The following is a 23007-nucleotide window of genomic DNA, read 5'->3' as shown; positions in this document are numbered from 1 at the left end:
TGTCTAGCAGCATGGTCTGCATAGAGAGGAAGTAAGGAGGTGTCATAGGGGCCTCCTGAAAAACTATCAGGAATGGGAGCAGCAGCAGGTTCCTCCTGGTTAGACTTCAGGGGCTTTAGGGGAAGCAAGGAAAATGTGTCTCTTGGAAGACAACGTCGGAGACATGTGAGCTCTAGACGTCGACACTTCCAAATGAAATGAAGTCACACTAATTAGTGGTCGCGAGGGTCTAGCCCTCTCCATGCAAACCGATGCATATTGGGCCACTCGATTGTGCCTCATTTTGTCCAATTTTTTTAGCCATTATACATATAATAAAACTAAAAAATCATATCACAGACAAACAAGTCAAAATCAGATGACATACATGGCAAATCAAACAGGTTTATGTGCGCAGAGAAATTACGAAAATGTATCTCCGTAATATCGAAAAATTAAAAAATTGAAAATTTCGAAGATGCATTTTCATAAACCAGAAACACGAAAATGGCAGAAAATGCATAAACCCAACATGCCTTATGCCTTAATCTTCAAACAATGTGAATGCATGTTTCAATAAACTACTTATTACAAATGTAACTACATCCTAATGTACCTTAAACAACCTATTAACTAATGCATGCATCAAATCTATAAAAAAAAGTGGGGAGAAACTTACCAAATATGAGTAGTTGAAAAAGCTTGAATAAAGTGAACTGTATGTACAGAGATTGAATGAAATAAGATAAAAGTCGTGTTCTAGCCTAAAAAATGACCTAGTTGAAATTTCTCACGAACTCTTATGGTGTTTTATTGGTCTTTTAAAATTTTAACAAATGGAGAAGAATGAGGGGGAAGTCTGGTGCAAGATATATCAATTAAAACTCGTCCAAATATGCATCTCTGTAAAACCCACTGACATTTGAAATCAGGATTATTACGGAAATGCATTTATGAAATAAACAAACATTGATACAAAGATGCATTTTCGGATTCGATTTTGAAGAAAAAAATGGGGATGACTCGCTTAAGAAGTGTTGAGATGTATATTTTGGAGAGCGTCCGGAGATATATATCCAAATTTGATGGACATTTATGGTTTTTCAGTCGATATATATCCAAATTTGAGTGACATTTATGATTTTTCAAGAGGGTGCACTAGTACCCCATAGGATGTACAAAGTAGCCTCTTTGAAAAAAAAATAGTGCATACTTGCTCGCACTTTATTGAGGGACTCACCAAATAATTTTTCAACATGGTGCGCTAGTACCCTAGTACCCCATGGAATGTACAAAGTAGCCCCTTTAAAAAAAATTAGTGCATACTTGCTCGTTTATTGAAGGGCTCACCAAATAATTTTTCAACATGGTGTGATAGTACCCCATGGAATGTACAAAGTAGCCCCTTTGAAAAAAAATTAGTGCATACTTGCTCGCACTTTATTGAAGGACTCACCAAATGATTTTTCAGCCGAGTGCACTAGTATCCCATGGAATGTGCAAAGTAGCCCCTTTGAAAAAACAAATTAGTGCATACTTGCTCGCACTTTATTGAAGGACTCACCAAATGATTTTTCAGCCGAGTGCACTAGTATCCCATGGAATGTGCAAAGTAGCCCCTTTGAAAAAATAAATTAGTGAATACTTGCTCGCACTTTATTGAAGGACTCACCAAAATTTTATGTTCGCCCTCTAATGTGTATCCCATCTCCGGTATTACATACTTTGCATTTGTAGACTTACAGATTTAGTTTGCTCGCCTGACCCTCAACTTTGTCCGCCCCACCATGCCACCATCCCTAGCGCTTACCACAAAACCGTATACAAATTTGTCAACCTTTAAATACATACTAGGCAAAACAAAGGACTAGTAATCTGTTTGAATTTAAGTTAGGAACAAGCAACATTGCACGGACTCAAACAAATGTTTCAATCAAAATCCATCACTCCAGAGTCTCCGTATGTCAAGACTTTCAAACTGAAGTTCAAACAAAATATAAAACCAAACAAAATCATTCATCTAACGATTTCTAGAGTTCACGAGGGGCTAGGTATCAGAAACAAACCAAACAAAAAAAAATAACCAGAAACTGCTTCTGCTATTTCAGGAAGACAAATGTGAAAAATTAATAAAAGGTTTTTCCCTTCCTTTTGAAATTCCTGAAAGGTTCAAAGAACAAAGCAAAAAGGATGATAAATAAACAAAACAAAAAAAAAAAAGCATATAGTGCACCCAATGCAAATCATCCCTCATTATAAAATGGGATGATGACTACATAGAGGCCTAAAATAGTACTTATAAAATTAATTGGTGTTGAGGTCACCTCTTCAGTCTAAGGATAACAACTTTCAAACTATTGAAGGACTGATCAATTTCTAAGACTACTGTAAGTTGTCTACTCTGATTTTTGCTTTGATCTTATTGCAGACCGGCTTGTACATCTTCCAACAAATTTCAAAACCTCGTCAATTAGAATGACTGGCAATGCAACCGCCAAAACCAAAAGCCACTCGTTGAAGCTGAGAGGCACAATACCAAATACTTGAGCTAAGAATGGCACATACAAGATCAAAAAGTGCAGCCCAAATGAAATGGACATTGCCAAAAGAAGCCAAGGGTTCACCCACGGGGGCATTGTCAAAAGGCTTCCATCTTCAGACAGGGCATTGAGAGAATTGAACATTTCAATGGCTACCAACACAGAGAGGGACAGTGTCATAGCTTTAACTTTACCGGTCTGGAAGTAGTCACATGGGTTGTTGTCAAAAGAGATGACTCTAGAACCAGCGGTGAAGGGAGATGCAGTGAAGTTATTCCAAGAGGAGCATTGACCCCAGTTGGCCAGCTGAGAGTAAGTCACAAGAGTATGTCCATCCCCACTGAGGTCAATTCCCAAAAAGGAACCGTGTGTATACCATATAATGAAGACGCCAACAGTAGCTAATCCAACATAAGTCCCAATAACCTGTGAAGTATAACAATAGGGAGAATATTAGAGATGAGTGGCATATTATAAGCGTTCAAAACACAAAACAGCTATAGCCCAATAAAAATATAACCAGAAAGAAAGAGAAGTCAAATTACCAGGTAGCGGAATAAAATCCACAGGTTAATTAGTGAGTCGTCACTGCGACGAGGAGGCTTCTTCATTATATCCTTATCTGGAGGATTAAATCCCAAAGCTGTTGCAGGGGGTCCATCAGTGACAAGATTGACCCACAGAAGCTGGACAGGTATCAGTCCTTCAGGAATACCCAGTGCAGCTGTGAGAAATATACAAGCAACCTCGCCAATATTGGAAGAGATCATGTACCTGCGAAATCAGTTTTCAGTTACAAGATATTCTTAAGTTTAACATGCTTCGTTAGATAGTGCTTAAAATAACAGCATATATAGGTAATTAATTAATTGAAGAATATTGCTAGATATATATTACAAACATTAATATGTAAATGGGAAGCCACGCCCCTCCAGATTGAGTGCAGTATAATTGACTAAAATTCCCAAGTATGCACTTTAGAATTGTTAAAAGAAGATATTGGCAGAAAAATATTTGTAAATTGTACATCAAATGTAACAAATCCGGACCTGCTCCATCCACACCACAAAATCTCTGTTAATAATGACGAAACTGGATCAAGAGATTTAAACTTCTCCAGAATTCAAATTAAACCAAACTAATTACAACTCACTAAAGTGGTGCATGCGGCAGGGAGTGCCAACACTTCAATTTTAAAGAATATGATGAGGGGACAAGGGAATTCTAGGCTTGTTATCGAGTATTACACCTACTAGAAGAATATAGTAGATATCAACCTTGAGGACAAAGTTTTTATGAGTAGGGGTGTATTGTTAGGATATAGAATAATGAATAATTAGAATGGTTGATGTAGTATTATAGTTAACTAGTTAGTTATTGGATGAGTTAGAAAGTATGTTTATAAATACAAGAACACCAAGTTTAGAGAGCATCTTTGAATATTGTATTTGTGAATAGAGTACTCTCTATTGTGAATGGGAAACCCTCGAGGGATTCCCCTTTTTTCTATCATATTTCTCAAAAAAATCTTATTTCTTTAGAATTCAATTTTTGGGTTCCCAACACTTCCCTTTATTTTGTTTGTTTGAAATTCTTAAGCATGCAAACACAAAAAATACACCAACACAAACATCATGAAAGTACATCTCATGGCCTTACTATTTCTGAAGACATAACTATACAGCGAGCATAAACATAGTAAAGAAAAAGGGTAATAAGAAACCAATTTTATTTTTTAAAATAAAACACTAAAAGAGATTAAATCACCAATGTAGTAAATGATATCCTTCCTTTACAGCATTGTTTTATGTAGATAACCAGTCATTATTAGACCTTATGTAACAATTGTCAATCGAGGTAATGGATGGAGTAAGAGTCTACGACAAGGTACCCACAACAGCTCAGTGAATATGATATATAAAGATGAATGAATTTACCTGATAAAAGCCTTCATGTTATTGTAGATAGATCTACCTTCACCAACAGCAGCAACAATTGAACTAAAATTATCGTCTGCTAACACCATATCTGAAGCTTCCTTTGCCACCTAGATTTAACAGCATAAAATAAAAAGGATTAATCACCAGATAGAAATAACAATATTAATTTGTATAGTTCTTAACCAACGGTATTTCACTCATTAGTCAGCTAGAACACGATGAAAACAATAAATTCGCATCAATCCACTTCACCAAATTCAAAACCGATGCATTTTCAATTACAAAGCCCATATCAATAGTATAAACAAAATACCTCTGTCCCTGCAATTCCCATTGCAATACCAATGTCTGCAAGCTTTAAGGCAGGTGCATCATTAACACCATCCCCAGTCATAGCGACTACCTCCCCGTCTTCTTTAAGAAGCCTAACAATGTCCTGCTTGTGTCTAGGTTCAGCCCTCGAAAACAAAAGCCCACCACTCTGTCTCAGATAAGCTTTTTTATCACGGAGTTCCATAAAATCTCTACCAGTTACACTTTTTGAACTAATGTCTTCATTGGGTGTAAAGACACCTATTTCACGGCATATAGCTTCAGCAGTGTTTTTGTTGTCTCCAGTTATAACCATAACACGGATGCCAGCTGCTCTGCAGTCTTCAATTGCTTGATATACCTCCTCCCTAGGAGGATCCTGAGCAAAATTTAACAATCAGGTTTACAGTTGCTATAGCAAACAAGAAATAGAAGTGAGAATGCACAAAATGCAATATGGAAAGCTCAAAACTTACCCTCAATCCAACCAAGCCAACAAAAATGAGGTCATTTTCAATTGATGAATAATTTGAAGGGTTGAGCAAAAGCTGGTGGGCTGGATGATCATCATTACCATTGTAGTTTTCAAAATTAGTGAGCTCATCCTTGTAGGCAAATCCCAAACAGCGTAATGCACTGGTGGACATTTCATGAAGAGCTTGCAATATGAGGTTCTTAGCATTATTGTCCAGTTCCACAACTGAACCATCACGCAACTGAACTTTAGAGCTTCTATCCAGCACATTTTCAACAGCACCCTATCAAAAGTTAGGACCAAGGGTCAGTTTTAAATATTATCAAAAGTTAGGACCAGGTCTTTTATAAGAACTTTCTACTACAGAGCCAGTTATCAATATATCATACTATACTAGTTATGGCAAAATACACATAAATTCTGTTCTTAAGACTAGTCAAAAAATGTCTGATGAACGTGAACCAGAAGAAGAATGGGCTGGTCATAAAGACCCTGCCTTTAGAAATTTAAGATGAAAAATATCAGTCTTTTAAAACAATTCTATGCTACAGAACTGGTATTAATAACAACCAGTTATGGCAAAATACAAATGGTTTTTGTTCTTTAGACTAGTCTCCAAAAAAAATGTTGGATGCACTATCGAGATCCAGGCTGCTACTTATTTAGTTAAATACTATAATTATTTACTGTTTATTTATAAGTGGTGACAGCACGATCGGCCTTTTGTTTTGATTTCCAGATAGCTAACCTTATTCCAGAAGAGCAATAAAAAGACCTTGCTTAAATAAAAATGGGTAGAAGATTCACCGTAAAAGACAAAAAGCTATCTTGAATTTTATTGTATGGTAAAACACACGATAAAAGTAAAACTCCTGTAACGATCCAAATTAAGCAGTATTGTCACTCAGCAAATATCAATTCGACAATTAGACAATAAGTACATAGTAGGGGGAAAATATGTTATACTAGAAAGAGAATAATACCTTAACCAGCAGCGAATTTTTACCCGCCCCAGTGTCAACAATAACACCCATTGACTTCCTGTCACGGTCAAACTCAAGAGTAGCAATTCGCCGGTCATGTTGGTTCCACCATTCACAACAACCTATATCAAAATTGAAGGTAAGAAAACTAAGCGGGCTTATTGAATCAGTTCCATTGATAACTAGAATTAAATGACAACTAAGCCACGATTTTTAGTCTAAACCTAGGTCGTCAATCCCGGATAGCAGGGTGGAAACACTTGGTCTTTCAGCCAAGCACCGAATCCATTACAAAAAAAAAAAACACTTAGGGAAGGTAGTGGCATCGCAATTGTTAAAGCCTTTATAACTTAAGCAGCAATTTTACTCTTCCGTGAAAAACAACTAAATAAAAAAACTTATGAAAGTGGATTAGCCTTTAGGTATATTAAAAGGAGTTATCAAGTCTTCTGCTTTGGTAAATCACCCCAAATGATTTTTTACAAAAAGATTGTACTTACGCAGTATGGTACTTTTGCTTCCTGATTGTACATCCTTGGATCCTTCAGGAAGGCCCATCTTCTCTACCAAAACCTGAAATCCCAAGGGAGAAAACAAAAAATAAGTCAGACACCTTTACCGGCTAAATTGGGCAGTTTTGAATGGACGTCATAGAAAAAAATAGCCCAACCTGCCTCCTAATGATTAAAAAAAACAGTGCTAATTTGAAACTGCTAAGCTAACATTAAAAGCAAATATCTAAAAGGACGATTCATGCAGAGATTAATTGCAAATAACATATGAGAAATGAACCAAAGACAGTTGAAAGATATATCTTGCCTTCAAAGCTGCTTCAGTAGGCATTCCATGGGCAACAAACTTATGCTCTGACTGTGACACTCCGGCATCATTACAAACAGCAGCAATTTTCGCTATCATCTGAAGATTAGCATCCAATCGACCAGCTGGCAAATTCTCTATTTGACCATCAGATGGATTATACGTAGTTCCTTCCACCTTAAAGGCTCGCAGGGTATCTACATTAGGGCCAATAGCTACTAGTTTTGAAACAGCCATCTGGTTCGTTGTCAATGTACCAGTTTTATCAGAGCAAATCACAGTTGTACAACCCAGAGTTTCGACACTAGGTAGTTTCCGAACCAGGGCATTCTTCTGGGCCATCTTGCGAGTACCAAGTGCAAGGCAAGTTGTGATGACAGCGGGCAATCCCTCCGGAATAGCAGCCACAGCCAATGCCACAGCAATCTCAAAGTAATACGTACACTTCTCAAATGAAAACTTGAAGTTCGCTGGCCATCCATTAACATACTCCCATGTAAGGAAATACTTGACATTGATGAGCCAAACCAAAATACAAATGAGTCCAATCATCATCGTCAGCCTCTCCCCGAATTCATTGAGCTTCTTCTTCAAAGGAGTATCTTCCTCACTCTGTGCTGCCTCCTGTATCTGGTTATGCACCTTCCCGATCTCAGTGTTCATGCCAGTATGAGTCACCAAGCAAAAGCAATGACCATTAACAACAGTTGTCCCAGCAAAAACAACACACTTCTTGCCTTGAATATCAGTATCCTCAGCAACATGTTTGTTAGTCTTATTCACCGCTTCACTCTCACCAGTCAAGGAACCCTGCTCCAATCTCAAAGTGGAACTTACCAATTCCACAACCCTCATATCTGCAGGCACCTTATCCCCAACCTTAAGCTCCACAATATCCCCAGGCACAAGCTCCTTCGCCGGCAAGCTAGGTACTCTTTCATTATTCCGAATCACTGAAGCATGCTCCGATTGAATCTCCTTCAAAGCCTCCAACGCCTTCTCGGCGTTACTCTCTTGCCAAACCCCAACAATCGCGTTCACAATCAATATCAGAAATATCACCAAAGGCTCCACGAAAGCCGTAATCTCCATCTCACCACCTTCCTCGCCATCATACCAAGCCAAAACGAACGAAATTATAGCAGCAACGAGAAGAATCCGAACCAAAGTATCATTAAACTGTTCCAAAACCAATTTCCAAATGGATTGCCCATCGTGCTTCTCCAATTCGTTGAAACCATAGATCTTACGCCGATTCTCAACCTCCTCGTCACTCAACCCCGATTTCACACTCACCTTAAACTGTTTCTCGCATTCACGCACATCTTTCGCCCACGCTTTGAAGATTTCACTCTCCGAATCATCAGAACTCACGTTCTCTTTCTTCCCATAATTTTCACCTCCCTTCCCCATTCAGATCCACCTAAACAAACCTGGAGAAAACAATTTCTATAGAAACAAAAATTGTTTCTCCACTCAATTCATCAAAAGCGAATAAACAGAAAAATTCAATCGGAAACCCTAATTTCGAGTTACGTAAAAATATACGTAAATTCGGTGAAAATCTAGGAACGGGAATCGATAAATCGAAAGAAAAAAAATTCAGATCGTGAAAATTAGGATAGTGTATAGTATGAGTGGGGCACGGCACGCACTACTTGAACGAGTTGAAGGGTTGTTTGAGTTTGTTTCGTTTGTTATGAAAAGAAAAAGTATGAAAGAGAAAGGTTAAATTGAATTCAACTTATTCAAGGGCTCACGCATCGTAGAGTGTGCTGTAACAACGTGATTGGATTTGTGGCCTAACTTCTTTCACAGTGGTGACTATTAATTAACTAATCGTGATTAATGAATTAACTACTAATTAAGTAATTAGAGGGAGCATCCGTAGAAATTTCGTGGTACCATCGTGCGAGATTAATGTTGATTTTAATTCATTAAAAAAATTACCACTAAGTCTATGAACCGTTGATTAACGATATTGGAAATTGAAAGGTTCTAATGATGAGTTGGCATTCGGTGATTGGTTGACCTTGTTCACTATTGCAGCATTGCTTGTACATATGGCATCCACTTGCGAATTGTGCAACTTGGCTCTAGGTACCTACTACGCCTGTTGGTTCATCTCGAACCTTCTTCGACATAACCTTCACGTATCGTATCGTATCGGTTTTTTAATTAAACTAAGTAATAAATTAATAATAATGATTTCAGTCAAAAAAAATAATAGAATAATAATATTTTTTACTTTTCCAGTCAAAAAAATAAATGTGCTTACTTTTATAAAAATATATATATATAGTAATTTCTTATTTAACTATATCGAGTATTTGCTATGAAAAAATCTAATATTCATGTAATGTATTGTAATTTAATAAACTTTAAAATTATTACATTATCAAACTATTAATATGAATCTAGATTATACAAATTTTGCAATTTAATGAATAAATAAGATTTTAATCGAGATACACCATTACTTTAAATATTAAATTGATATGATATATTAGAATATAATGTTATTGTTAACTTTTTTATAAAAGTATTCAAATTTTAATATTTTTTAATATTAATAGTCAAATTTATAACTGAGTAAATTTAAATTATTGGATTTGAAATAAACGAAAATATATATTTAAAAAATGCCTTTTTTAAAGATAGGACCATGTAAATTCATAGATTTTTTACTTTATATTATTGATAAATCAATATGGTCTTAACTTTGCATATTATTCTTACTTACTAATACAAATTGTCTCTTTTAATTTTGTTTAATTGAATGAGTTTTGATATTATCAATCCATGTTAATTTATTATGGGGAAATTTCCACTTTGATCATGGATATATTGGATTATTTGTTTTATAACTCTTTACATCTTCCTAAAACTCTTAAAAATTTGTAAAGTTTTTTAAAGTGAGGATTAGATTATCAAAATTCATATCAAACTTCTTAGATGCTTAAATTGCAGCTGACAATTTAAAGTCACTGTGATTTCTAAATCTAAGGACTTGTCTTATATGGATTTGTCTATCTTGTTTGAAAAGTTGCAGGAATATAAAATGGAGATTAAAAAGACTAGTTGAAGATGAAGAATTTGACAAAAAGAAAAAAACATAACTTTTAAGGTCAAAGAAGACAAATATTCATATATTGATGAAGATATGACATTGTTGATCCGAAAATTCAAAAAATTCATAAACATAAAAAACAACAAGACTTTCAACACAAAAATGAAGAAAGATATTTGTTCGTCCTAATTTACTATCAATGTGAAAAGAAATGTCATATAAAGTTGAATTGCCCTTAGAACCATAATAAAAAAAAAGCTGAAAATTTCATAAGACATCAAAAAGAAACAAAGATTTTATACACAACTTCGGATGACAATAACATGGGATCTTCAAATGAATCAGAAAAGGAGGGAAAAGCAAATATTTATCTTATAACAAATTATGAAAATAACGAGGTAACTATTCTAATTTTATAATTTACTTATAATGAATTATTTTGCATATCTAAAAAATTAGATAGATAATCAAGTAAATCAAAACACAATATTTCTACCTCTAATCCTACACGTCTTCCCTTGAAATAGAAAATAAAAATATGTTCTCTTCCCTTAAAATAGGAAAGAAAAATGTGCCGGAAGAAATAAATAGCCTTGAAGAAAAATAAAGTATTTTAATTCAAAGCTCGTATTCTCCTTTTTTTTCCTTCTCATAAGGATCTTGTTAATCTACCAAATGTGAGCAATGCGGTGTTTTGGAAAATAAAATTGATAATTTGCATGACACACTTGATAAGTCTACAAAGTTGGTTTAGATTATGAACCTGATAACAATGCTAAGAGTTTTAGTAGTATTTTTCATGCTAATATAATCTCTAAATGTAATAATGCATAGACGTAACTATTGCGGTAAAAATTGTCATGTTACTTTAGTCTGTTCTATTAGAAAAAATCAAGAAAGTAAACATGTTTATTCTTCATCTCACTTCTGTAAGAATATTATGAAAATAAAATGATAAATATGTGTATTTTCTCTTACTAATATGATCATAATTATAATTGAAAGCCTAAAGATGATATGCATTCCACTAACGCAAGAGAACCCAAAAAGATTTGGATACCAAAGGTCAAAAAGTTAAATTGTGATGTAGATATGTTTGATAATTCTAATTCAAAATTTCATGTTAATCGTGGTTGTTCAAATCATATGACCAAAGACATAAATACTATCACTTACCTTACTTTAAACAAATGGGAATCTTCTTCTACAATGACAACAAATGTCTATTTGTTGGATCTAGGAATATTGGTAAGAGTAATCCTACCTTTGAGTTATTATGATTATTGAAAGTTTATATTATAATTTACTTAGCATTAAGTAAGTTATGTGATAAATGAAATCGAATGTAAGTGTATAGTGCGCCTAAGAGGGAGGGGGGGTAAATTAGGTGATTTGACTGAGGTATTGAAGAAGTGTTACTTTAATTTTCCAGTTTGGTTGATGTTTAGAAAGCGAATACATAAAAGTAAAGAACATCGGTAATATATCTTGGTTCTCCTCACAATCTGAGAGTACTTCGGTCCTCTTATGCAGTAAGAGATTTCAATAAGTGTTAGAACCTTGTACAAGTTCATCCTAGCCACTATACACAAGTTACTAACTTAATAAATAAGGACAATCCCCTTATGATTATACAAAGTAGAATAAGAGAACAATTTTCTCTTTTTCACTCTCTTGCTTCCAACAATCTTGGACGACAAGGTACACACAATTCTGAATTTTATGCAAGAAGTTGAAGTTGGATGATATGTATCAATTTCTAGAATAGATCTTCCATTTAAAGCAAACAATCCACATAATGTTATACAAGTGCCTACTTACATAACATGTTGTGCTTACTGCATCCGCCTAAAAATATTTTGGTAGACTTGAATCACTAAATATTGCTCTTGCAAGTTCTATTAGAGAACGATTATTTCTTTCCACCACTTCATTTTGTTGTGGAGTCCTTAATGCTGGAATTTTTTTGGAAGATCCCATGTTCTTCACAAAACTCTTCAATGCATTTTGGAACTCCCTGAAGGAGAATTGCGGTCCAAAACGCAGCGGAAATTAAAATTTTCTCCTTTAGAGATCCTTACGAATGGTCATGATCAGTGATAGAATATTTACCTCTTGTGACGGTTGAAATCTTTGGTGCAGATCTCTTGCGACGATCAAAACCTTTGATGCAGATCTACGGAGTGATCACGAACGTCAAACGATGACAACGTCTCTACTCAGTCCACACGAACGGATTCCTTCAATCTCAGTGCTAGCTGGTTATGAATGAAGGCTTTGAGTGAGTGAGAGAGAGAGAGAGAGAGAGAAAACGAAAATAATGCAACCGCCATGAATGCTTCTGCACAAGGATTCTATTTATAGAACCACTTGTGTGGGCTTCAAGCTAAAAAGCCCACTTAAGTGTATTTTGGCCCATATCTTATAATATGCTCAAAATCACTTAAGCGTGTGGTACCTTACCATATTTCGTATTCTACTTAAGTACATCGTACCTTACGATGTTCTATAAGTCACTTAAGTGCACTGTACCTTACGGTGTTCCTTAGTTACTCTATCTCTCATCAATCCGTCCTTTGTGTGTGACCCTGTAGGTTTTCGCGACGTTGGCAATTATATTAAATCACGCATTTAACATAATAAATAGTGAGCGGTATCTAGCAACACATCACTGCTACCCAAGACACGAAAATGTCATGTGATCTGACAAATCCTTCTGTGATAATACTTATGCGTATAATTACCCTTTTGCCCTTATGTCTATATTGAACACAAGGCATAGATCGTGTCATCCTTGTCCAGTTCAATATTGGGCCCATAGACATTTATCCTGTTATGCAGGATGGACAAATTCCATCTAGGTCACTCATGTCCCTCAGCATGCTTCGTGGAGTACCCATCAACTGTCTTTATGGTTATCCAGTTACGGACAACGTTGGATCAACAATAAAGCACTCGACTCTACATCTAGGGTCCATAGTGGTTTCAGGTCGAAGAGTGGTATACACCATTATCACCATGAGAATAACTTATGACACTTTGCATAATATTCTATATAGTATTCTCATAGTGGGTCAATCCGGTATAAATATTACTCTTAATATTCATACCTATGTTTAAGACTTGATAACTCTTTATCCATGATCCATGAGATGTGATCATCAGTTTATATACATAATAGTCTTAATGCTTTAATATTATCCCACTTCACAATAAAGCTCGACTACGGATACTTTAAGAATAGTGTCCTTATGTTTAATGTGATCTCATGATCAAGTCACACTTGATACATTAAACGGACTAGCTATTCTAGGGACTTTATTAAACAAACGTAATAAAGAAAAAGCCTTTTATTATTAATAATTAATTCGATACAAGTACCAAAAGTATTGGCCTCTAGGGCTTACACAAACACTCCCACCATGGTCACTTCTAATTTATGTAATCTTTAGTGATTTTTCATGTTGTACTTGTTTTGCTTAACTCTTGAACGCCTTGAATACATCATTTTTCTGCACTAAGAAGAGTGTCCAAGAATATCTAGAAAAATCATCAACAATAACTAAAGCATATACATTACCTCTGAAGGTTCTAGTTCTTGATGGACCAAACAAGTCCATGTCCAACAATTGAAGTGGCCTTATGGTAGATAGCACATTCTTTGGTTTGAAAGTTGATTTGGTTTGTTTTCCCTTTTGACAAGCATCACATAATTTATCTTTGACAAACTTTATCTTAGATAAATCAATGACAAGATCATGCTTGACTAGTTTGTTTAAATGTTCCATATAAATATGGGCAACTATTTTATGCCAAAACCATGAGTCATTGTTGTTTTCCATTTGACATTTTACTTTCAAAGATAAATCATCTAAAGAAATCATGAAAACGTTATTAAATCTTTTATCTTTGAGTTTTACCTCATGAGTGGTTTCATCTTCAATCAAGCATTCATCCTTGGTGAACTTGATCTTGAAACCTTTGTCACAAAGTTGACCTATACTTAGAAGATTGTGCTTTAATCCTTCAACATAAAGAACGTCTTCAATGGATATGAAAGGTGGTGCTCCAACTTTGCCTATGCCAATAATTTTCCCTTTGTTGTTGTCTCCATAAGTGACATATCCCTTGGCTTTTAGGACTAGGGATGAAAATTTGTTGATATCTCCCGTCATATGCTTCTAACAACCACTATCGAGATACCATAGATTTGTAAGGGTTTTCAAGCATACCTACAAATTAAATTAGGTTTTGTTAGGTACCCAAATTTCGTTGTGTCCTTCATAATAAGTCCTTTCTTGACTCACAAATAATGTTCACTTGCCACACTAAAGTTCCTTACATAGCAAACATTAGGTGTATGACCAACTATACCACAATAAAAACAAGTAGGAACCAAATTACTTCTATATCTAGGAACATAAGATTTCTTAACAAATATCTTCCTTTTAGGATAACGATGAACAATTTTTTTCTTTGTTCACTTTCTCTTTAGTGGATTGGTAACTAGCCTTAACAAAGATAGTTTTGGTAGAATTTGGTTTATCAAATTTAGAATAACCAAATCTACTTTTATCATTAGAATATCTTTGTTGACTAAGAACTTCCTCCAATACAATTTGCCATTTTTCATATTTTTCAAGAACTCTTTTCAATTGGACAGTTTGGAAAGAAAATGACTCACACTCTTTGCATGTAAAATTTTGTTTTTGTTTTTCAAATTCAAAATCTTTTTTCATGGTGTCAATCTTATCTTCAAGGTATAAAATTTGTCTCTTTTGTTTTGACACTGGTTCGTACATCATTTTGCATTCATTGAGTAGTTCATCTATAACACCTTATGCATCATTTTTATAAAGGGAAAAATCATTACTAACCTCTTCATCTTTATCATCAAAATGGTGTGATGCCATCAAATCAAGATTTGCATATTTTTCATTTTCTGAGTCGAATGATGAACTTATTTCAATGTCTTTCCATGCAATGTAGGCTCTTTTAGATTTTGTCTCTTTTCTACTTTTGAAGTCGCTCTTCTTGGTGAGTTTTGGACAATTTGTCTTTATGTGTCCTTGTTTTCCATGTTCATAACAAGTGACATTTTGGGTTGAAGTGGAAGCATCCTTTTTTCCTGAAAAATTCTTTCTTTTTGCATAATTCAAGGATTTTTCGTTATTTCCAAATAACTTACCAAGTCTTTTCACAAGGAGCATGAAGTTTTCATCTTCTTCCAGAACATCCTACTCTTGTTCTTCTCTTGTATCAACTTTCAAAGCAACTCCTTTAGATTTTTTCTCTTGATTATCATGTTTTTCAAGTCTTCCAAGTTCAAGTTCATGCTCTTGAAGTTTTCTGAATAAGGATACGGATGTCATGGTAGAAAGACTTTTCTTTTTCGATATTACTGCCACCTTTGGTTGTCATTCCCTGGTTAAAGACCTAAGCACTTTAAGATTAAGCTCATCGTTAGTAAAAGTCTTACCGAGAGCAATCAAGTGATTAGTCAAGTGTACAAATCTCTTTTGCAATGCGAGGATTGATTCTCTGGGTTGCATTATAAACAACTCATACTCTTGACTCAAATTATTAAGTCTAGATCTCTTCACTTCAGAGGTTCCTTCATGAGTTTCTACTAATGTATCCCATATTTAATTTGTCATTGTACATTGAGAGACACAAAAGAATTCGTCCATGCTAAGTACAATTTGAAGTATGTTGATTGCTTTATTATCGTAAAGGACGTTTTTCATGCCATCCTCATCCCATGAACTTTTAATATTTGTTGTCCCAACACCACTGACAACACTTGTAGGAACAAACAGACCATTCTCCTTCTCATCCCATATTTCTTCTCTTTATGCTTCCAAGTGAGTCTTCATGTGAATTTTCCAAAAATCAAAATATTCACTAGAAAATAATGGAGGTTTGCTGTTGCTGCCACCGTCTTTGAAAATTGGCTTTGCGAAAGCCATATTGGATCTTTAGGATGTTACCTATAACCTACTCTGATACCAATTGTAAGTGTAGAGTGCACCTAAGATAGGGGGGGGGGGGGTGAATTAGGTACTTTGACTGATTTTTGATATTGAAGAAGTGTTACTTTAATTTCTGGATTAGTTGATATTTAGAAAGCGGTAAATACATAAAAGTAAAGAACACCGACGACATATTCTAGTTTCCCTCACAATCCAAGAGTACTTCAGTCCCCTTACGCAATAAGAGATTTCAATAAGTGTTAGAACCTTGTATAAGTCTATCCTAGCCATTACACACAAGTTACTAACTTAATCAATAAGGATAATCCCTTTATGATCATCCAAAGTAGAAGAAGAAAGCAATCTTCTCTTCTTCACCATCTTGCTTCCAACAATCCTGGATAGTAAGATACACACAATTCTGAATTTTATGCAAGAAGTTGAAGTTGGATGATATGTATCAATTTCTAGAATTGATCTTCCCTTCCAAGCAAACAATTCACACGATGTTATACAAGTGCTCATAATTGATGTTGAAACTTTAAACGATGCAATGAAATTTGAAATTCTGGTATCAGATATAAGATGTCGAAGGTAATGTCACGACACTGATATCTGGTTATAAACAATGGATAAACAAAAACAGAATGGTAAAGCAAATCACACAAGCAATTGTTTACCTAGTTCGGTGCAACTCACCTACGTCTGGGGGTTACCAAGCCAGGAAGGAAATTCACTATAATAGAATTAGTTCAAAGACTATCCGTACACTTCACCAAGTTACAGTCTTTATCACCTAATCTCTACCCGTGCAATTTCTACCTAAGCACTCTTAGATATGAGAACCCACTCACTTCCCTTACAATCACAAACCCGTGATCTTAAATAACAATCCCTTGTGAAAAGAAAATACTTTTCAATTACAAACTCTTGATTTTACTTCATAGTTTCAATCAAGAAGACACACTTTTGATCTTGCTTCAAAGCTTTGATCAAGAAGACAAATCAGTCTAATTCAATCATCAATGGATGACTTGAATGACCTACAGACACAAACCCTAGCTCTCTCTCTAAATTTCGCTCAGTCTTGGTTGTGTGTACAATCATGTTTTCTGAGTCCCTTTTTATAGAAACATTGGACATCTTGAAAACCCTAAATATATTTTCCAATCAAATCTTTTTATAACAGCTGTATAGATCTCCCTGGAAAATAAGTAAATCTGGTTGAAATCCCTGATAGAATGCGCCCGCTAGCCATATCTTCAATCAACCAATGATTGCCATTAATTGTGCAATCACAAAACACCAGACATTCATACTGAATGTTTTGTGTACAGGATGTCATGACATCGGGTCTGACATCTGGAAAAATCCTGCATAATCCAATTTGCTTTTAAAGCAGGTACAACCATATCAGATACCATGACATTGTGTATGTCATCTGAAACAATCCTGCATGAACATGTCTTCCAGTTAAGCTCCAGCAGGTACAACCAATATCAGAAGCCTTGTCATTTTATGTGGCATTCTGAAACAATCATGCTTGCATATGTTCTTTAACTCCAGCAGGTACATAGGATATCTTATGTTAAGACATCACACAAGACATCTTGTGAACACTCTTTGTTTTACCAAAATTGCTGCCAACACTTAGAATCAACAAACTCCCCCTTTGGCAAATTTTGGTTAAAACATATATCTGTCCTTTTTGTTCACAAGGCAAACTATCAGCAGTTTAAACCACATAACAATAGTTTAATCAGCAGCAGAAGCAAAACAATTACTAGCTATTGCTACTAGTAATACACACATGCACAAGGGTACTTCTCCCCCCCCCCCCCCTTAATCTGTGCAACAATCAACAGAATTACTAGTTATGGATGCAACTAGTAAGACACACAAATGCACAATGCACAAGGGTACTTCTTCTCCCCCTAAATCTGTGCATACATCAAAAAAACAGCTACTGTAACTCCAGCACCTGTACCAGCCAGAATGTCACACTGACATCTGCTATAACATCAACACTTGTGCACCTCTTTCAATAATAGTTGTACTTCTGTTCAGCCACATCCAACTTCCATATATCAAGCACTTCTCCCCCTTTTTAGTCAAAATTGACCAAAGGTGACCAATCAGACAAAATAAATGTGTATTAGTCTAGCAGAGAAAGTTAAAACTGATGTTGTAACATTAAGCATGTTAAAACAAAATATTCAGGAAGTACACACCAACATTATACACAGCAGAAAGCTGAGATAATGAACAAATCCAAGGAACTCATTAAGAGCCCTAAATATTACATAACAGGCATCAAGAGGACTGCCACAAAATACAAAAACAAAAACCAAACAAGACAACAGCCTTCCAAACAGCAACAACTTCCACCACACCTTCCAGCACCCCTCCAAGTCTTCAATTCAGTCAGGGACCATTAATCAGAAGAAGAAGAATCATCTTCACCTTCACTTGTGTCTTCACCTGTACCTTCAGAACCTTCTGAGCTTCCAGAACTTCCATTGGATTGGGATTTTGATCTTGTATTTGATTCCTTCCCAGCCTTTTCTTCTTCCTTCTCCAGGTTACAGATAAGAACTTCTAAAGCTTCTTTTCTGGCCTTGGCCACCCTTATACCATTGTCCAATTCCTTGCAGGTCTCTTTTAGTTGGTCAATAAAGCTTCCTTTAGCTGTAGACTTCCTTCTGGCAGATGTCATGACATCATTGACATGACTTCCCTCAAACAACTTATAATGAATGGACAAAGGGGTTTTTCTCCTGCTTGGAATATCATTTGTACTCAGGATTCCTGGTTGTTGACTCAGGATGATCCCACAAATGATAGATGGGAATGCAATGGGCAACTTTACAGCATTGGTGGAGGCATGTCTGATGGTTTGATCAAACACAAACTTTCCAAAATTATAGTTTATCTTAGTTCCAATGGCATGAATGATCCTACCAAGAGCAATGAAGATGGTAGATATGTGATTAGTAGGTACCCAATTTGCAGAACCAATCTTATGCAAGATGGCATACTTGACAGTTAGTTTACTAGCTGAAAGGTGTTTCCTACTAGGCCATTCCTTAACTTGGACAGTTGTAATCATCCTACAGATCTCATTATCTGTAGCCTCTAGATCTACCCCTCCATCAGTTCCTCTCCCTAGGAACCTGTTGATGATGGTTGGTGAAAGTTTCACACACTTACCCCTAACAACCACTTTGTAGACCTCCCTGCTGCTTTTTCCATAACTCTCATCAGGAATGTTTACAATGAATTCTTTGACTAGCCCTTCATAGCATTGAGGCAGAGCAGTCACAGTTTTCATAAGACCAGCTGCCTTGATTAACTCCCTTACTTCCTTTACTTCAACAGTCTCTTTCCCCAATTCTCTTTCAACTGCTACCCTTCTTTGAGTGACAAACCTCCATTTGACTAGGTGCTCAGCAGCTACTTTGTTGGAAGACTTCTTTACAGCCTTTATTTTGTCAGAGGAGATGTCTGGGACATCGTCTTCAACATTCTCATTAGATGCAGAACTCTCACTATCTTTCTTCTTCCTGACCTCTACTTTACTCCAAGATTTGGAGGGACCTATACCAGCAACCCTTTTCTCTTTCCTATCTGTCCTTATCCCAGCCATATTCTTCCTTTTTCTCAATCTATTAGCTACACTTGTTTTCACAAGATTGACCAACGTGTCATCTTCTTCCTCAGACCCTTCTTCCTCAATGTCCTGAGCAGTATCAGGGGACATACTAGGTAAGTTTTTTCCAAGAGAACATAGTTCATCAGCAGCTACTTCCTTTTCTGTTTTAGATGAGTTATCATCTTTCTCAGCTTGGCTTTCCACCTCAGGTGAGGGGTCCCTTCTGGACAGAGGGGTAAAGATGTCCTTAACTCCATGCTCTTCGTTTAGTATCCTAGTAACTAGGTTACTTATGATGCGATCAGTAGAGTGCATGTCCTCTTTATCAGGCGATTTTTCAGGAGTGTTACCTTGCTTAGCTCTAGCCATGGAAGGGGAGCTTGGAACGTTACCTGGTATCATACGCAGAGGAGTCATGTCCATCAAATCCTCATCTAAAAGTTCCACGGAGGAAGTTCTAGTATGAAAGGATTTTGAGCTAGATGTTGACGGATGTTGAGACATGTTGTTGAACTTTTGAGAAAACTTTCTTTGCCCTAGCAGAGGTTCTTTGAGAAGATTGACGAAGATGGAAAGAATTGTGTTCAGGCAGAGTGTGCTATTTCCAATACTAGGAGATGGTTCATTATTAATGTGGCTTTTTCTTTTCATTGGGTAGACAATATTTTTGTTGCCTTTTCCACTCCTCATTAATTGCCATATTTTCTCAAGAAACCAGTCCCCTACTTTTCCCTTTTCATATTTCAGTTGAACAACATACCAATCCCTTGCAGTCCTGTTGGTTAGTTGCATTTCATGTTGTAGAACTATGAGTTTGTCTTCTACATATTTTCTACATGAGTGATGAAAGCAAGTGATGTACTTGGTCCAGCTGTGCTGAATAAGATCTTTGGACAAAGGTGTACCATCCAGGTTGTCATAGTATAGTGTCATAACATCGAGTGTGACATTGTATGTAATTATCAGAATTTTCATCCAACTTGGTTGAGCATTGTTGCTTTCATCTGATATCTTCTTAATTTCCTTTGCACTCATATTCCCTTGTGTCTCAGCAAAGCTCTTACTACCTTCAGACTTAGTACCACCAGTCATATGTTCAGGTGTTTGGGCCATCATGACCTTTTCTTCCTTGAGATTTGGCATCCTTATCTGACACTTTTCCTTTCTCTTGAAGATTCTTCTTGCAACTGTACTTATCTTATAGGGGTTATCCATTTGAGAGCTCCACATATAGCAATTGTTGTTGGTCCTGATTCCTTTCATAATTACTTCATTGTCTTTGTTCACAATCAGACATTCAGTTTTAGTGAAGATGATACTCAGACCTTGATCCCCTAGTTGACTGATGCTTATTAGATTTGAAGTCAAGCCCTTGACCAGTAGAATATTGTCAAGTTTAGGAGCTCCAAGACACTCAAGCTTGCCTATCCCCTTTATTTCACCTTTAGCTCCATCACCAAAGGTTACATAGCTTAAGTCATGAGGGTGAAGATCAGTTATCAAGTCTGAGTTCCCAGTCATGTGTCTAGAGCATCCACTATCAAAATACCACTCTTCTTTGTGAGCCATTAGACTTGTAACATTTGTCTTAGGAACCCATTGCTTCTTGTTGATAGTCCTGTGATGTTTGGGTCTGGGTTGATAGTGAGTCTGTTGATGAACATGGCTAGGATAACCATAAAACTTATAACAGGAAGACCTAGAGTGTCCAGCTTTCCCGCAGTATTGACATCTCCATCTTTGGTGTTTGCTCTTCTGATGTTGTTGATGAAAGGGGGTAGGGTAACCATACAGCTTATAGCAGAAGGGCCTTGAGTATCCAAATTTCCCACAATAATGACATCTCCATCTTTGGTGTTTATCTTTCTGCTGTTCTTTCTTCTGATGGTGTGACATATGATGTGACATCTTGGAACTGCTCTTACTATTGCTGCATTTAGGTTTAGCTTGAGGTTTGCAGCCAGTGTAACTACTTTCAGCCTTGGTTTTATGGTACCCTATTCCAGATTTGACTCCTGTGATTTGTCCAGTTTGAAGAATCTTGTCTAAGGAGTCAGATCCATTGTTCAGCATCCTTACATACTTGGTTGTCTCTTCTAGTTTTGAGTTTAAGAGCACAACTTCAGTTTTTAGCTTGAAGATGGTTTCCACATGTTCTGCTTTTTCGTTCTCCAGTTGAACTATCTTCTGGCTCTCAACATGTTGATCTTCATCTAGCTTGACCTTTAGAGCCACAACTTTTGTTTTCAATTTGGAGATGGTTTCCAAGTATTCTACCTTCTCATTCTCAAGTTGAGTTATGTCTTTCTTCTGGTTTAAAGACTGCTTGTTCAACTCTACACTTTTCTGACACAACTCTCTGTAGGTAGAGGCCAATTCCTCAAAGGTTACTTCACCATCACTAGAGTCTTCATCAGATCCCCATCTTCCTGTCAAAGCAGTCACAAGATTTGCAGCCTCCTCTGTATCACTCTCATCTGACCAGCTGGCAGCAAGACTCATCTTCTGCTTCTTGAGGTAGGTACCACATTCTGTTCTAATGTGTCCATACCTATCACATTCATAGCACTTTACTTCTTTTCCTTCTTTGGGCTTTTCTTCTGACCTTACTCTTCTTCCATTGCTGATGTCAGATGAGATGTTTTTGACATTTGCCTTGGTTCTGACATCCATTTTCTTCAACAATCTGTTAAACTGTCTCCCCAGCATTGCAACTTCATTGGCCCACTCTTTATCCATATCTTGACTGTTTTCCTCTTCTGTGTTGGATACAAAGGCAATGCTCTTGGTTTTCTTTTCAGTTCCCTCAATCAATCCCATCTCAAAGGTTTGGAGGGACCCAATTAGCTCATCTACCCTCATGTTGGAGATGTCTTGAGACTCTTCTATGGCAGTCACCTTCATTGCAAATCTCTTAAGGAGTGACCTAAGTATTTTTCTTACTAACTTTTCATCTGACATCTTCTCCCCCAAGGCTCCAGAGGCATTAGCAATCTCAAGGATACTCATGTGAAATTCATGAATGTTTTCATCTTCTTTCATCCTTAAGTTTTCAAACTTGGAGGTGAGCAGTTGAAGTCTAGACATCTTTATCATAGAGGTGCCTTCATAAGTGACCTTGAGAATGTCCCAAGCATCTCTGGCCACTTCACAGTTATTTACCAGCCTGAAAATATTCTTGTCTACCCCATTGAATATTGCATTCAAAGCTTTAGAGTTTCCAAGAGCAAGATCATGCTCCTCCTTGGACCATTGTTCTTCAGGC

The 23007-nt window shown here is 36.3% G+C and overlaps 1 protein-coding gene across 1 annotated transcript; it reads right to left on the bottom strand.

The window, feature by feature from the left end:
• Nucleotides 1–2098: 2098 nt before the first annotated feature.
• On the bottom strand, nt 2099–8890 carry LOC127125877 (calcium-transporting ATPase 4, endoplasmic reticulum-type). Its single transcript, XM_051054725.1, has 8 exons — nt 7049–8890; nt 6730–6802; nt 6230–6351; nt 5248–5529; nt 4773–5150; nt 4457–4566; nt 3065–3293; nt 2099–2945 (listed from the first exon to the last, which is right to left on the bottom strand). The coding sequence occupies exons 1-8, from the start codon at nt 8459–8461 to the stop codon at nt 2376–2378; spliced, it is 3177 nt and encodes a 1058-aa protein (XP_050910682.1). The 5' UTR covers nt 8462–8890; the 3' UTR covers nt 2099–2375.
• Nucleotides 8891–23007: the final 14117 nt, after the last annotated feature.

This window comes from Lathyrus oleraceus, chromosome 3 (assembly GCF_024323335.1).
Source record: "Lathyrus oleraceus cultivar Zhongwan6 chromosome 3, CAAS_Psat_ZW6_1.0, whole genome shotgun sequence".
In the NCBI taxonomy this organism is placed as follows: Eukaryota; Viridiplantae; Streptophyta; class Magnoliopsida; order Fabales; family Fabaceae; genus Lathyrus; species Lathyrus oleraceus.
The sequence above is the reverse complement of the archived record's forward strand: the minus strand, read 5'-3'. Positions and strand labels throughout refer to the sequence as shown.